The 16,988-nt window shown below is 35.7% G+C and overlaps 1 protein-coding gene across 1 annotated transcript in view; it reads right to left on the bottom strand.

Annotated features, from left to right (window-relative positions):
- LOC100368129 (extracellular matrix protein 3-like) overlaps window positions 1-16,988 on the bottom strand; it is an 88,511-nt gene that overhangs the window by 11,836 nt on the left and 59,687 nt on the right. Inside the window, exons 4-14 of the mRNA XM_085497793.1 lie at window positions 14,561-14,791; window positions 13,382-13,510; window positions 13,041-13,289; window positions 6,036-6,185; window positions 4,454-4,663; window positions 3,642-3,839; window positions 3,236-3,400; window positions 2,894-3,076; window positions 2,357-2,487; window positions 2,028-2,183; window positions 1,390-1,566 (exon numbers count right to left, since the gene is read on the bottom strand). Coding sequence (XP_085353919.1) covers window positions 1,390-1,566; window positions 2,028-2,183; window positions 2,357-2,487; window positions 2,894-3,076; window positions 3,236-3,400; window positions 3,642-3,839; window positions 4,454-4,663; window positions 6,036-6,185; window positions 13,041-13,289; window positions 13,382-13,510; window positions 14,561-14,791 — 1,979 coding nt within the window. The remainder of the gene's footprint in view (window positions 1-1,389; window positions 1,567-2,027; window positions 2,184-2,356; window positions 2,488-2,893; window positions 3,077-3,235; window positions 3,401-3,641; window positions 3,840-4,453; window positions 4,664-6,035; window positions 6,186-13,040; window positions 13,290-13,381; window positions 13,511-14,560; window positions 14,792-16,988) is intronic.

Genomic DNA, 16,988 nt, shown 5'->3' with positions numbered 1-16,988 from the left:
TATACATGGACAACAATTGATGCATGTCTAGCAATATACTGTTTGAAAGGCTGCAGGATGTAATGGATAGTTAACTTTACTGTATCTTAATGTAGTTTATTTTATTTTTATACGACCATAGAACAACTCACTGTAGTTTGTTTTAATGTTGAATAAAAATTAAAATCAGTCACTGTATAGTGGTGACGTATTGTTGCAAGGACAATACTTTTCTCGATTTGCGTGCCGTCGTGCGTTGATAAAAAATGCATGGAATGATCGGCAGTATCGATCAAGTTCGTCTAGTGTGACATTCGTGACTGGCGACAGGATGCCATATAATCGTTTAAATAGGCGTCAAGGAGGAGTGAAAAGCCTTAATTTGGTTCTACAATGGGCGTCATGAAATGTTGAAAAATTACAGTCAATCAAAAAAACTGTTCACATGACAACTAAAAATATTCACTATATTTATTATGCATTATTTTTTTGTTGGTCGACCCAACTAAACTTGTTTATGGCTGTTTATGAACAGCGAGGATGCATCTCATAGAATAATAGCTGCGAAAATCATAAACAAATGTTGCGGAAATCAAGCATGGCGATAATGATTTTGAGCGAGGCAGAGTCGGGCAAGCGTCTCAGAGCAGCATTGCGCCGACACCACGACGTTTGAATCATGGTGAGAGCACTGCAAACTTCTTAAAACACGAGGTAAACTTTCAATTTACACAATACATAATCAGTTCCTACAACAATAATAGAAAGGCAGTTTTTCTGGCGAAGCTCTCGCCAGGTTAGCAAGAGTTTCTCACGATCACCAAACCCGAGACACAAACGATAATACAAAGTGTATAAATACCATAACAAGCACAGTTTCTTACCTTTGAAATTGACGAGACACAATTTTGTCCATATAAGTGTTGCGCAAATAAAGATACAATTCCGGGATACAATATCCTCACACAAAAATGGCTGTGATTTCCACCGAGACGAGAACTGCGTATACATCATCAAAACTCGGATTAAATTCGGATAATTTCGGGAAAAGTTGGATTTTCCAGCAGTTTTGAAGGAAAAATGTTAAAAAACAAAGAAAAACACAGTGAAACTTTGAAGAATCGAAAAAATAACTTGATGTGCATCATAGCACCATCAATTCCTGTCTCTGTACCAACTCTGAACTGAATTGAATCACACATGTGTGCGAAAAAGCTGGTAACGTGAAAATGTGCACACACCGATGCACAGACACGACCCAAATTTAATATGGCGGAAATAGCTTTGTATCGAGAGTTTGTGTACGATCTTGCCTTCGACCACATATTACTAAGTTGATTTTCTAATACAAAACCAAAATATCGCAGAATGCATCATCTATTATACATCAAACCCATGTTTAATACTTACTCCTTTGGTACTAGAGAAAAAAGTATCACTATCTACTTCTTTAAATGAATTGGAGACACCTTCAGCTGAGCTTGGTGCAGCCACTCGCCAACGGAACTCAGTCAATGTATCATTAATGCCTTGGGAAGTACATAAAGAGCCAGTCTGTGCATAATTACTGTATTTTGGATTACATGGCTGCAACAGAGAAAATACAGTGAAACTACAAAAACCTCTGCCCTTTCAGTTAATGTCAACACGAAAATGCATTCGTGGCAAAAAAGAACAAGAACTCATGGTTAATATTACACAAAAAATAATAATAATCTTTGACATTGATGAAATAGGAAGTGAAGATTTTTTATGGTAGAGTTCCTCCTATAGAAACATCCTCAAAAAGAGAATTGCGAAGGTTAAACTCATCTATTACTGCCAGCTGCAACACCTGACTGAAAGCCACACACCACCTGACAATTTAATAGCTTTCTGGTATATACACCAAGTCCACTCAACACAAATATCACACTTTTTTGGTACAAAAGTACCACTTTTTCTGGAAGAATTAGGTCGTGATTAACCAAAAAGGCTGGTTTACCGGACACGATCCATAATTCTGTCAGATCTATATTTAGTAAGATTGGATTGAAAATAACACTCACCGAGACACAAACCAATGGATAGCCTGCTCTTGGTCCATCAGTAAGGAGATTTTCAGTGGTATCATAGTTTGCAAGTGACGTCACTATTGGATTAGTTGGGAATGTCACACTTGCCATTTTATTTATTTCTTCAATATATACAATAGCCTTATTCATCTGTGGAAATGAAACAATTATATTTAGAGTTTTGTTCCAATTTTACTTGGATTACATAATCTATCAAAATGGCGGTGGTAGTCGCTACACATCGTGTTCGATATGATTCCCACGCTACGACATATGCAAGGCATGTACAACCTTTATCATACTTTAATTGTGTACTGCCTTACCTGCACATCAGCTACCATATTCATATCCATTCTCAGCAGCACGGTGAACGATTCTCGCGATTCTTTCTCACCGTCATATAGAACTTCTATTTCTACAATGTGCTTAGAGACATTGAAACCAAATTCGAGATCTGTGGAGGGTTAAAAGTTAAAATCTTAGTCATAATTATTTCTAGTGTACACACAAATTTTCATCAGAACAAACATGTGCTCATCTTCAATTGTTCCATTCTTCTCTGATTGGTCTTCATACACATCCTGCATGTGGAGTATGTCAGTTCATTCAAATATATCTTGACTCAAAAACCAGAAACACCTCACGGTCTTAATAAGTACTTTAATCATCACAAAAACTCAATAATAACCATACTGACATCAATTTTCCAATGTAAACATTAGTGTTTTGTGAGTCTCCCAAGTGCAATGTCGCTGCACCACACAATGTTTTCTTGCTGAAATGAAGATATGAATGTATTTATTATTTCTCTTGTAAGTTTTAAACCAAATCAGCCAACCTCGTGCATGTTCAAGACTTACCCCTTGACAATGGATTATAATCCACTCCACTCTTGGCAGAGCCGTCTTTAGTGTGAACTCTGACAATAGATGTCTCCGACAAGTCTCCCATTCTAATGACTGGAATTCGTACTATGGCTACATCGTCTATATTCTTGGGTTCATTAATGCTAAATCTGGTCTCAGGAAACTTAATAATAGGCTCTGAAAAAAAGAAAGACAGAATATTGTTGGTTCATTGCAAGAATTGTTCTGATTGGTTTACTGAACAGAAAGCCCTCAAACTGAACCAATCACAAGTGATTTGAAAGATATTCTTATTTCAATGATTAAATATATGGTGGGACATTTGGGAATACTCACTATCTCCATCATCTTTGATTGTTACCGTGGTTTCATTCTGGTTGCCAACCATTGCAGCTAATGCTGAATCACTTCCAGGAGATCCCAACACAAGTCTGAACTGTTCATCTTCTTCATAAAGATCATCGTCCATCAACTCAACAACACATGGCTTTTCCTGTTCACCTGGTAACGCCAGAAGAAAGAACATCAAATAAAAATAAAAATTGCAATGTTTGCCAATAGGGGGCGCTCTCTTGTAACATGTAACACTAGAGGGCGCTACAATATATAAAAATATTATTTCAAGAGGGCACTGCCCACATAATGCATGATGCAAGGGGTGATGTAACCTAAACAAGATATATGCAAGATGTATAGACTGAGTGATTGATAGATATGAAATGGCTATGGTTCACCTACTGACCTGGTAGAAAGGTTATAATGGATGCATCAGTGTTGGGTCGTTCATCATAATCCATCATGACTTGCGCTGTGCCTTGTCGAGTATAACATCTGACAGTGGAAGTATGACTGATATCGCCAGTACGTATAACGTAAGTGGTTATTCTGCCATCGTTTTCAAAACCCATGTAGGTTGGATCACGGAACTCCATCTTGGGTACTGTTTGCACACACACACACACAAAAATAACCGATTACAAACCTAAGAACAACTACTTTCAGTACTTCAGGGGCCTTAATTTTTATTTCTAATTTTCTCGTAAGTTCTATTTCATTTGTCAGTCAGCAAAAGCTTTTTTTGTACCATTCCTCAATTGTCAGTTCCCTTGGCTGAAGAATGGTACAAACAACCATCTGGAGACATCACATAATGTTGCATATATGTATTTAGGATTTAGGTAAGATCTCACACGAATTGTCAGATAATCAGAAAATTGCAAGCAAGACAAATTTACAAATCTAGATACATATCATACATATCATCCGTCAAAGAACTGGTTAGTGTTCATCTCACATTTTGTTTTTGATAGTGTCTTTGCTTATTCGCAAATACATGCGTTAAATACGCTGATAACCTCACTCATAACAGTTGACATAATTAAATCTTATTCAAGCATTCACTGCATACTGTGATGCCATTGGACAAAAATAAGTTTGAATTCTGTAGAATGGGATTTTGTTTTTAAATGCACACAAAGCGTGAGAGTTGACTTCTCATGAGATCTTCATCACCGTTATGAAAGTTGAATACCCATAACTCCTTGTTGTACTTACAATCTGATATGGAGTCATTGATGGTGACCACAGCAGTGCTTGGATCACCTAACACAGCTCCCATTGGCATTCTTAGAACCAACTGAAACGTTTCAGGTCCTTCCAACACTGGCTGTCCTAGATCATCTAGAATCGTTATCCTCACCGTTTGCATCGTTACTCCAGGAGCAAAATCCAGGTTTTTACTGATAGCGCTGTAATCTTGACCAGCTATGGAATAGAAACAAGACTTTAAACTGATATACATGTACATCATATGGGAGTGAATGGCAGAATATTAATGAAATGTAAATATCCTAACAGTTTGAAAATAGACGACTTTTTAATAGCTGTATGTACTTAGCGATGTCATTTTATATTTTGTCATTTTAAGTATATTTTCTCATAGATGATGCAAACTACTTGGCTGCTGATATGGTATGGTATGTAGCCCACACTGCAAAACCCAGAGCCCATTTTAGACCAAATTGGACCAAAAATGTATAACTCATCTTAGACCAAAATGTTGTCTGGTAGACCCCATTTTAGACCCGCCATTTGTCCAGCAGACCCCATTTTGGTCTTGGCATATTAAAAGTAGACCGAAATTATCTTAATAAATACATATACTTTGTACTGAACCTTACAAATATGATGCATTCTGGGTGCATACCATCAAAACTATAGATAGATGAATACAGGGAAGTCCCCAGTTGACTAAAACATTTTGACATTTGGTGATCATGGCTAATACTGATGCAGACATTTATGCGCCTTTATACATGGATAATATGTTTATCAAAAACATTTGGAAAATCTGGAAATGCATAAAAAAAGTTAAAATAGTGTTTGAAAAAATAAACCCTTTTTTAGACCCATGTCCACTTGACAATCAGTCATTATGGACCCCATTTTAGACCAAATCCCTAAATTTTGTGGATTCCATTTAAGACCAGATGGCTGAAAAAACACACCCCAAAGGGTGGCACATCTGTGTAAGGTAAATTGCAGGGAGTAGCTCCCCGGGACTCAAATCCACTATGAATTTTTGAGTCTTGCAAAGATATTTAACAATAATTTTTTACTGTGAATACATATATATATATTTGTTTGATAATGTAAAGCTATGTTCGAATCATAATACACTGTATGATTTCAAGAAAACTTCATTTAGATGAAGAATAAAGTAAGTGCATATAGTACCTCTTGATTCAAATCCACTATGAAAAGCATGAAGTGATAAAAATAGTGATATGTTAGTAAAGATTATGTACGTATATATTGTGTTTAGTAAAGCATATAGTTCCATAAAAAATGCACATCAAATGGCTGGTATTTTCAGACTGATGAATTTCAGGGTATTGTCACTGTTCACGCCTCAGTCTGGTGTTAAAGGCGTGTAGGCATCCGGTGTTCTTTTCATACAAAGTTTTCTCTGATTCGTTTTGCTGCATTTTTTCTCATCCGAATCTAGTCCAGATGTTTCCTTGGCCTAAGCTCCCAGCAGAGTTCCTGCCCTGCAAACTGACGCATCCCAGTTACTCATTCCCGAACAGTACTATAAAAAATGTATATAATATATTAATAAAGAGATGTCACTCACCGATGGCAGATTCTGGATCTGATTTTCTGGATCTGACTGTGACACTGGCCATCTTGGATAAATCGGTACCAGTACGCCATACTTTCACTTCTACATAGCTTTCACTTTCATCAACTTCATATTCGGTATCACCAAAATAAAATGATGGTTCTGGAAAATAAATTAGGCAATACATTTATAAATTTGAATAAGATGCACAAGCACCCTCAGTGTAAAAATAAATAAATTTGAAAGAAGGGCATGTGAGGGCGCTATTTACCACCTCTCAATAAGTTCACTATTAAACATAACAAGTTGCAGAGTAAAATAATCAGAAAAATTTAACCTAAATACTGACAACTGCCAAAGGAAGGCAACTTAATCACACTTTTTAAACAAGATTTTCCTGCAACTTTGATAAATTATTCTTTGTGATTGGCCACTAAAACTTGAGGAAACAAAAACATTTTTTTTGTGTCAGCCTAAATTTCATGCATCTGGCTAGTTTTCGAAGGGTTTGATGCTAAGGGGAAAACGCAAATCGGAAAGTCACAGTGTCCATGAAACCAAGTATAGATACCCATGATTTTTATTAGCTTTTTGTCATTACTTTGATGGACTCCTTCACTCAACAAAATATCAAAAATTTAAACGTTACTATTAAATTTTCAACACTGACTGAAATCTGAAAATGGAGAAGACAAAACATCAATAGAACCAAGGTCTTTTTATTGTCGTCTGCCTCCCTAATCCAAGCACAGGCTTGTCTGAAATGATGAAATAATGAAAATTAGACTCAAGGTACATCTTTGAAACAGATTAAGTACTCTGTCACCATCAAAGTCTTGGAAAAGAAAAGAAAGAGAAGATTTTGTAGAACAATGTGATATGTCAAAACTAATCATTGATGAATGATGTTCCTGATAAGGTAGGGTTTTTTTTCCACTTCACCTGACGTCATTTTTTTTTTTTATTACTTTATAGAGTCATTGATCGGTGAGTGAATGTGGCAACATGGTCACACACACATCTGACAGTGTCGGTTACAAACTAATGGATGTACACGTATTTACAGATTAAATATTGACATAACCATGGTAACACAAATCTATTCTTTTACTCATACTTCATTTATTTAAGGAGAAGTTAATGGTTTTAGTGAAAGAATCTAGTCATATCTAATTACGCTTTCTATACACTTAGTGACAACAGGAACAGTTTAACATGGGTGTTGCCTTGTTTTTTAAATGGTTCTACATGCATTTATTCATTCAACACGAATCATACCACTCTGCTCAAACAGCCACTAGGGTGACCAACCCAGTTTTATCACAAATAATGATGGTACAACTAAAACTGGGCAAATTAATTGCTTGATCTCACTGGTCCCCTTAAGATAATGACAATTTATAATACGGCTGCATAAACTCATTGGTTTTTCCAACTACCTACCCTGTCATAATTCCAGTCAACATCAGAATGTACTACACAATTAAAGTAATTTTCATCCTAATATTTACTAAATATACCCATATTTCAATCAAGTTTTCACTATTTTGTACTAGAAATGTTATTTCCAAGTCCGGACCAATTAAAGGATTTTGTGGTAAACAAAGTTGAGGGTCACCACATTTTGTTTCAGAGATCTCAAATTGTTAATTGAGGAAGGAAACATGGCAAATAAGAAAATTAAGGATTGACGCAGCTAACACATTTCATACCCCTTGAATATCCTAAAAGTTATTCTCTGTGACAGACTTTCTGAAAGTTTGAAGAAAGGTATTCTGGTGCACAAACTATAGTTGAATTATGAACTTCCTGTTTTTATGTAGCAATATATAAAGAATTATATTTAAAGTTAACTGCTTGTTTTCTTCATTTTCAATAGTTATAGCAGTGTGCGTCCTAAATGCAAGTCAGTGAAATACATTAGACTTTGTTCAGTTCGGGCAAACAACTACATTGTACCACCTATTAGAAAGTTACACAGGAGCAAAATCTGACTGCAATCATTCAACATGGACCCCCACTATGCAGCTATTCAGAACAACAATCTAAGAACCCTGAGACCCAACATAAAATACAACACCTTACGAACAGCAACAAATATCAACTCTTAGAAATTCAACACTACTGTAAACATACATTGCAGAAGAATGGGTCAAATAAAAACAGTGTTTTGAAAACTAAGATATCAGTTTTGGGTATAGGCTTTGAATATTTGGATTGCATGATAGTGAAAACATGGTGCCGTTTACAGTCAACATAGTTATCACATGGTTATTAATGACCAGAAGCTAAATACAGCCAAATGAGGTTGTGTTGAAAGGGGTTCCACAATATTTTTGTTACCCTGCAAGAGTGCAACCTTCACTCCAAAACATTTATGACTGGCAGACTTCTAAAATAATAATCAAAGCCGACTCCGAGTGTTGACCTTTTGAACGCAAAAGTCGTTTTTGTTATTATTCATAAATTTAAACACACTTAAATGTTTCTAATTTTTTTTCAGAAATATTGACAAGGACCTGTAGACGATGTAAAAATATGTATATTTGATCTAAAATTAATAAAGAAATTTCACAAAAGTATAAAAAAAATTGCAAAATGTGGTGCAAACCGTGGCAGGAAAAATGATGGCAATCAAAGGGTTACAAGTAGTTAAATGTGGCAGGAAACAAACTCATGATACATATACACAATTTACAAAAGTTTTGTTTCAAGTCTCTGTCTACTGTAAACATCTTTTGTCAGAAAACGTCTCACTTTCTTGAGGGGGGAAAACCATACAGGGTTCTTAATTTCATTGCTTTTGACAAGACCTAACAGGCTGCCGTTAGGCGCTTGAAGAGATCAATTGGATTCCAGTAACGTTCGTTATTACACTCTGCCCGGAACTACTTTCAAAGGCTTCATGGGAAGCTAAGAGAAAACAATATGAACAATCAAATCATAGCTTATATTGGAGAATTTTACAGATATTTGTAAAAAGTTACTTCAACTACATACAATGGAAGTTGATTAACTTTAATGAGAATCACAAACTCATGAAATGAACTCCCACGATTGTTCAAAAAACAAAACAATTCCCCTCTTCCCTCACAGCTCGATAATATCGAACTTAAACCATATTTAATTAGCAGCCAGTTTTGCAGATCTTTAGATATAAAAAGCAAGTTTATAATTTTTTTTTTTTAAAAAAACAGCAGGAAAAATTGAACAAAACTGCTGGTCATAACAGTACTAACTGTAATAGTAAGAAAAGGGGCTTTTGTTGAACAAGAAGTAGTAAAATTAGTTTAAGAGTGGCAACAGGGAGAAGAGAACACTGGTTTCTACTTCTTTCTGCTCTGCCACTTCTGAGTGTTCAAGAGTGATTTGGTGATTGGATAGGATTGCTGGGATGTGAGGCATACCTACTGAATTACGCTGAACAATATAGGTGAAATAGTGTGAAATTCCAACCATTTAAACAGTATGAAATGAAACTTTGCACAGTAAAGCCATCCGGCCTTTTGACGCCATCACGAAAGCATGGCATAGCAGCCCCGCTGGGTATGAATGGCATAAGACAAACTTTACAGTAAGGCAAACACTGGATAATCTTTACAAATCCTCTTTCGAGACTTTCTAGACCCCTCCTCACCTGAGTTGGAATTTGTTTGTTGAAAGTCTAGCCTCTGGCTAAAAAAAAGTAAAAGAAAACAGTTTGATTTTCTTGATGTTTTTTTTTCAACACATCAACTGTGAGTGTCAGATCTTACCGAAACAATTCAAAAAAGCATTTCCACCTCCAAAACATTGTTGACTTTACGTAACAGAGCCAAATAATGACTTTTCACTATTATATCTTATAAATGGGAGAAATGAACAAGAGCCAGATTACTGTTTCTATATCACCAACTACCACCCAAGTCAAATGTAACCGAAGCTTTAAAAAACATTTAACAGAGATTTCAACATTCAATGGATAACTTACGAAACAAGGAGTGCAGAAGAAAAAAACCCACTTGAGATGAAAATAGTAGAAAACAGAAACAGAGACAATAGATACAAATATAAAAGAACTGCTGAAGCCCTGATTCTGAATCCACAAAAAAGTCGAAATACCACATTTGCTTATTGGGAAACCATCTCCAGCCGAAGCGCATAAACCCAAAAGTTAATTTGTTGTATACTGAATCGTCAAGGTTATTACTTATTTACTCATTTTAGTAATTTATGTAAGCACATACAAATAAGGTAATTATAATATTTAGTGGAATGGTTTTAAGGTACATTTTAGTTTTCTTCAAGAGAATAATACATACAACAGTTTTGATGGTACTTTGCAACATAATCTAAAATATTGACATAATCATTTAAGTCAAATGAATTCAAAATCTTGTGGCCAATAAATTATTGACTTTAGTTGACAGCGATGTTCAAGAAAATATATTTCCATTCAATAAATATACATACAAAGTCTTTCAACTCAGTAAACATTCTGGCGGTTTCCTTGTGACCCTACTTGGGGAAATAGCGAAGCAAAGCTATTTAGATGAATGATGAGAAATTAGTGTAATTTTAGAAATTGTCACGTACTGATGGAGTCAAACTGCTATCTGTTCAACCACGTACCAAAATGCATGGAGCTTGAACAACCGGTACTGCTTTTATTTTATTTTGGCAACGATAAGATCTTAACATGGTCATGTAACCAGTGTGTCGAGCTTGTAGCAATTCATTGTACCAAACCATGCACCAATGCAATTCAAACTGGTTTTCTTGAAAGTACATACAAATATACAAAACGTGGTCAATGTAGGACTTTTTATTTTCCTTCTCCAGTATTGAAAGTTCACATCTATTCTATTCTATTCTATTCTATTCTATTCTATTCTATTCTATTCTATTCTATTCTATTCTATTCTATTCTATTCTATTCTATTCTATTCTATTCTATTCTATTCTATTCTATTCTATTCTATTCTATTCTATTCTATTCTATTCTATTCTATTCTATTCTATTCTATTCTATTCTATTCTATTCTATTCTATTCTATTCTATTCTATTCTATTCTATTCTATTCTATTCTATTCTATTCTATTCTATTCTATTCTATTCTATTCTATTCTATTCTATTCTATTCTATTCTATTCTATTCTATTCTATTCTATTCTATTCTATTCTATTCTATTCTATTCTATTCCAGTAAATTCTGAATAAAGCAACTTTATCGAAGCTGGTGGAGACTAGACATGCTTTTAAGAATTAGCTTCCAGACACATGCAACAGCAGGGGAAATACAACCACAGTCACCTTTTGCCTCTCGCTGATCACATTTCATTAAACAGGACTGGAGTTCTTCAGACAGAACACACAATATACTTCTCGAATTTGGAACCCAAGAAGAGAAATTCCTTTTAATCAGAACACAACACACCACTTTGTAGAATGATTTGTTTCACTGCCGACACAATAGGTAAGCAATGATCCAGGAATGGAAAAGAACAGAAATTGGTAATCTCAGCTTGGCAATCTATCAAGACAGTGTTCAGCTCCCACACGGGGTGAAACACCTGCCCCTTCGATGGTACAAGCTTTGTCTAGACTCATTTATGGGCAAAACAAATTGCTTTCAAATGAATTAAACCATTGCAGAAAACATACTACTTCATGAAAACACTGTTTGTTTTTCTCCCCAACAGCTGTTACTATGATCACCATTTCTCTGGTCTGGTCTGAGTTGATATACTGAAGCGGGTTATTAACCCAAGCACACCAGCTAAGAATTTTGTAAATAAATCAGACATGTTGACGAGTTTTAGAAATGAAGTGTGCGTTAACTTTATTAAGTCATGACATGACACAGTAAGATCATTGCATGTACATACACATATGTGTCTAATCTATGTAATATACATGTAGAAAGTGTGAATGCATATCAGCCTAGACATGTGACATACATCTCAAAAGGATGCTAAGACTCAGTCTCATATGGCAAAAATGCTTGTCTTTATAGTGCATCTCGACAATCTCAAACCCAAATACAATAAGACTGTACTTGCATATATATGTTCCATGATACATGTGTGTGTACAAGATATGAACGCAATTGAAGAAGAGCTCAGGAAGAGAAATCTACGTGCGTATACAAGCACGAAAGTGGTTCTACCCTTTAAGCAGTAAGCTACAAAAACAAAGTGGATTGATCCAATGTATAGGTACCATAAACGACAGCGGTAGGTATAACAGTACATATGTGGCTGCTTTTTCACACACTGGAGGTGACTTCCAGACAATTGTAAAACTTTCAACAGGAAGTATCGAATATAGTAGGACCATTGATTACATAAATATGCGTGCCTACAGGCTCGATAATGTGTAGGGATGTACGATACTGGAGAAGGAGTTGGTTTCAAAGGCATGAAATGTGCATGGATAAAACCACGCTAGCCTTGAGGTATAGGTGCACCAAAGAATTGCTACAAATTGGAGCCACACAAGGGTGTGCTTGACAAGGTCTGAAAACTGACTGTAAAACATAAACCGAAAACTTGAATACGATAAGATCTTCGAGAATTGCAAATGCTAATGTTTATGGAAGTTTACATGCCCTCTGGACAGTACAATTGTATTCTGAGATAATCAATTACACCGTAGCAGTACATCCGTAAATGTTACAATACAACTGTCACTCCACACTGTAAGAGGATTGAGTTGATAAAAGCCAACTATTTTGATGAATGGCCAATTGCTCAAACTACCTTAAAGGTTATGTTAATATTCGGCAATCAATCACTGTTGTTGTCTAATTTTTTCTACCAACGTCCAGAAATATACTAGCTTGTAAGCATTAATGTCGGAATGCACATATAAGTCACGAAGTACATATAAAGTCCTGATTATGAAATCATATCCCATGCTCTGAGTCCCCGAAGTGTAGCTGTATATTTCCAATACACAAGTTAGCTGTCAAGCAAGCTAAAATGTACAAGGAAGATACAAGATTTATCAAGTGTTAGTGTTATTCATGTACTCACCGTCATCGGAATCTTGCAATATGACCACATCAGTAGAGGATTTTCCACAGATAACGCCCCCCATCGCCATACTCAGCTTCACCTGGAAGGTCTCCTCGTCCTCGTACAGCGAATCATCGATGATAACTATCCGACAAAATGCTTCAGCTTGGTCACGGTCAAAGCGAACAAAACTTGTGTGGTCTTCGGGACGGCTTATGTAATCGGAGTAAGATAACACAGGTGATGGGTCAGTACCAGAAGCAGTGCCTGTAATCATAGTAAATTGATAATTAAAACCACAATGCATTAAGACACTATACTCATTTGCATAAAATTTACATTATAAATGAGCTGCTGACCTGGTACAGTAGAACAGATGACCATCATTTCTTTACTAAGATCACCAGTACGCTTTATCGGTATCAGAAGTTCACCAATATTCTCCTCAATCTTATAACTATCTGGTAAATCAACACAAACTGTGGATTCTGTGAACAAAAGCAGAGAACAATGCTTTAACAACAGCAGCCATATGACAATAGGTAAAACAATGAAAAACAATTAGGACCATAGTGGGTTAATAAATATAGTGATTTATTCAAAACAAAAATTTATGAAAGGAATATATTCTTCACTTGATTAATTGAGTGGGTTCTGTCCATCATTTAGCAGGAAGGCTGACACTGTCAAGATGACAAACATCCGTTTTATTTTGATGACATACTCGATGAGGGATTGCAGGTGGCTACTTTGATGTTCAACAGTAACACAGTGCTTTCTGTTATCACCAGTGTGTTTACATGTACGCAGTTCAAGTTTATAATTGCCTTATATGGGGACAATACTTCAATGGACCGTGTCTGATTGCACCATGCTTCTCTGAACATAAGCCTAAGCTTAAACTAGCTCAATGTTGACAACTTCAGTTTGGTTGACAGAAAACGCAGAAAGAATTCATTTGACATTGACCTTTTGTGTAACAATGACTAGATTATAATCCAGTACAACCAGGTGCTGAGACTGATCAGAGCAACAATCTGATTTGTTAAAGAATCTGATTTACAGTTACAAATCACTAACACAATTTCAGACTATCACAATATCAAAATCACTAAAATACTCTGTACGCTATGACAATAAAATAGCAACTATTTTCTAGGAGGGTTTCGCTGTCTTAGTTTTATGCAGTCGCATGTACTAGTATGACTTGCTAATGGGCGTATTATTGTGATCCGCAAATTTCAAATTACTTGATGTTTTTACTTGTTCATGTTATTTTGCAATGCTTAGATAGAATAAAGATATAATAAAGTACATCTCATTTGCATTGAATAATTACACAATCTCTCCTCTAGCCATGTCTTTGGTTTAGTATGACTACTGGTTCATATTTTCCGATTGTGAATACATCGCTAAAATCTACTTTTTGTTAATATATATTTTTCTAATTGAAGTAATTTTTTTTTAAATGTTTTACATAACTTTTTTTTCCAATATTGACTTGTTATTAGAAAAATACAGTTACCGGTAATACTAACCGTCTTCATAATCGTGTATTTCCACAAGAGCTACGTCTGGATGTTCCAATGCACCCATCACAGGATCATGCAGGATTAACTGGAATGTTTCCACTTCTTCAAACTCATCATCTTTTAAAATCTTCACTCTCCAATTACCCACAGTCTGTCCTGGGTTGAACTGAACCTGTCTGGCAGACTTTCCATTGAAATCTTCGCCTTTCACTGCTGTTCCATCAACCGTCTTTATTCCTGGGGTAAAATAAAAAATGTATTGATCTTAGTCCAATCATCTAATAGGTTAAAGGTTAAACATCCTGGTACTTTCTGAGGATACAAATTCATTATCAATGAGAATTTGGCAATTATTTGAAACAATGCAAGCAGTTGCCATTCAAAAACTGTTAAACATTTGTTACTTGGCATCAAATTCTTAGTAAACACCAGTTTCAGTAGAAATATACATTTAGTAAATATTATAGAATGATAAAATATTTCGAAGCATTCAAGCTGAATTTTAGTTAATAAGTAAACTTGAATTTTCAAAACGTTTTTCGGTTTGTAAAATTTACAAAGTAAAACATAGTCTTGATATTGAGTAAACTTGGCTTGGTGAAAATGGCATTGGTTTACAAATTAGAATAGTTGCAATGACCCCTGGGATACCCCTTGGCATCAAACATTTGGACTCCAGCAGAGAAATTGCTTGTCAATACAAATCAATTTTTCACTCTATATACAAACACAAACACAAAGTCAGATTGCTACTGTTATTTTTATAAAAGAGGTTCGCTTCGCTAGTAAATCCCTTTACAAATCAGTTTGTTTTAAGTAAGTCATATTTTATTGCATCTGTTCAAAACTAATAAACATTCAGAAATGTTGTCAAATTCAAGAAGACAACCTCTCGCTGAGTTCAGAAGTTCAGAGTTAGATTGAGTTGGCTGAAAAGATCATCTTCCATCATTTCCATTTCTCCGTTCCAGTTCACCGGATATTTGTAAACTCTACTTTCCACGTGGGGACAGATATACAAACTGTCTAGACATTAATAATCTGCACAAATCCACAGAAATAATAAATGAATGGATAACTGGCGATATAATCTTTGACAACACTAGAGGGCGTACTTTACACTGCAGCTACTGTTAAACCATTTATTTTCACTGACATTTAATTTCACTATTTTGATGTTTTGAGCATATTCACTGTGTTTTAATCTCACAAATTTGTCAAAGAAACAATGAGTTTTATTGTCATTTTATATGTTCAAATAGATTTAATTTAGAAGCGAAAATAGCGAAATTAAAACCCTTTGAATAATTAATACATTTACAGTATTAAGTAGTGCAACAGAACAAACATAGCTAACTTTTAGTTCCAATCGCTCACTATGATCACTGATAACAGTGCTCATGATCTAAGAGAGCAGAGCAAGGGTGTCAATTAGACATTATGACCTGGGAGGGAGAATCAAAACTATACTATTTTGACTTGTGTTTGTTTTGACTTGGGCCTGCTACATTTCAACCGATTGTTAGTACTGCAAAGACCCAGCTTACTGTGAAACTTACACACAGTCACACTTGGGTGATTGCATTACTTATTTCACACAATGTCTGCAGCAAGCATGACAGTGTGGACGCACCTAGTAGATTGAAATCATGCCGTGGTGTGTACTTCAAGCAGCCCGATTGCTACAACACAACGTCAGCGATTGAAAGAGTACAATGACCCCCATCAGGCTGAGAAGTTTTGAACTGATAAATGCATGTCATAATCTATTGTTGGCCAAATTATTAAACATACAGGCCTCCAAAGAGAGGTAAAATTATTTATGAAGATATACTTGATCAAAAGAACAACAATTTCTGGAAATATAGGACATGCATGCAAATTAATATAATAATAATAACTTTATTACACTACTAAAAACCTTCAGAGGGTTTATGTATGGTAAGGAACATAAATACAATGAAAATAAAAACATACAATATTAATATACAACACAGACTCAAATGGGAAGGCCAATGTCACTATACGCTGGGTGAGTGTGCCACAAACACAATGGGGAGCCCAATGCCACTATACCCTGGGTGAGTGTGCCACAAACACAATGGGAAGGCCAATGCCACTATACCCTGGATGAGTGTGCCACAAACACAATGGGAAGGCCAATGCCACTATACGCTGGGTGAGTGTGCCACAAACGCAATGGGGAGGCTAATGCCACTATACGCTGGGTGAGTGTGCCACAAACACAATGGGAAGGCCAATGCCACTATACGCTGGGTGAGTGTGCCACAAACGCAATGGGGAGGCTAATGCCACTATACGCTGGGTGAGTGTGCCACAAACACAATGGGGAGGCCAATGCCACTATACGCTGGGTGAGTGTGCCACAAACACAATGGGAAGGCCAATGTCACTATACCCTGGGTGAGTGTGC

The sequence above is a fragment of the Saccoglossus kowalevskii genome, chromosome 4 (genome assembly GCF_978046115.1).
Source record: "Saccoglossus kowalevskii chromosome 4, keSacKowa6.1, whole genome shotgun sequence".
In the NCBI taxonomy this organism is placed as follows: Eukaryota; Metazoa; Hemichordata; class Enteropneusta; family Harrimaniidae; genus Saccoglossus; species Saccoglossus kowalevskii.
Note: the sequence above shows the minus strand (reverse complement) of the source record. Positions and strands in the feature narration are given on the sequence as shown.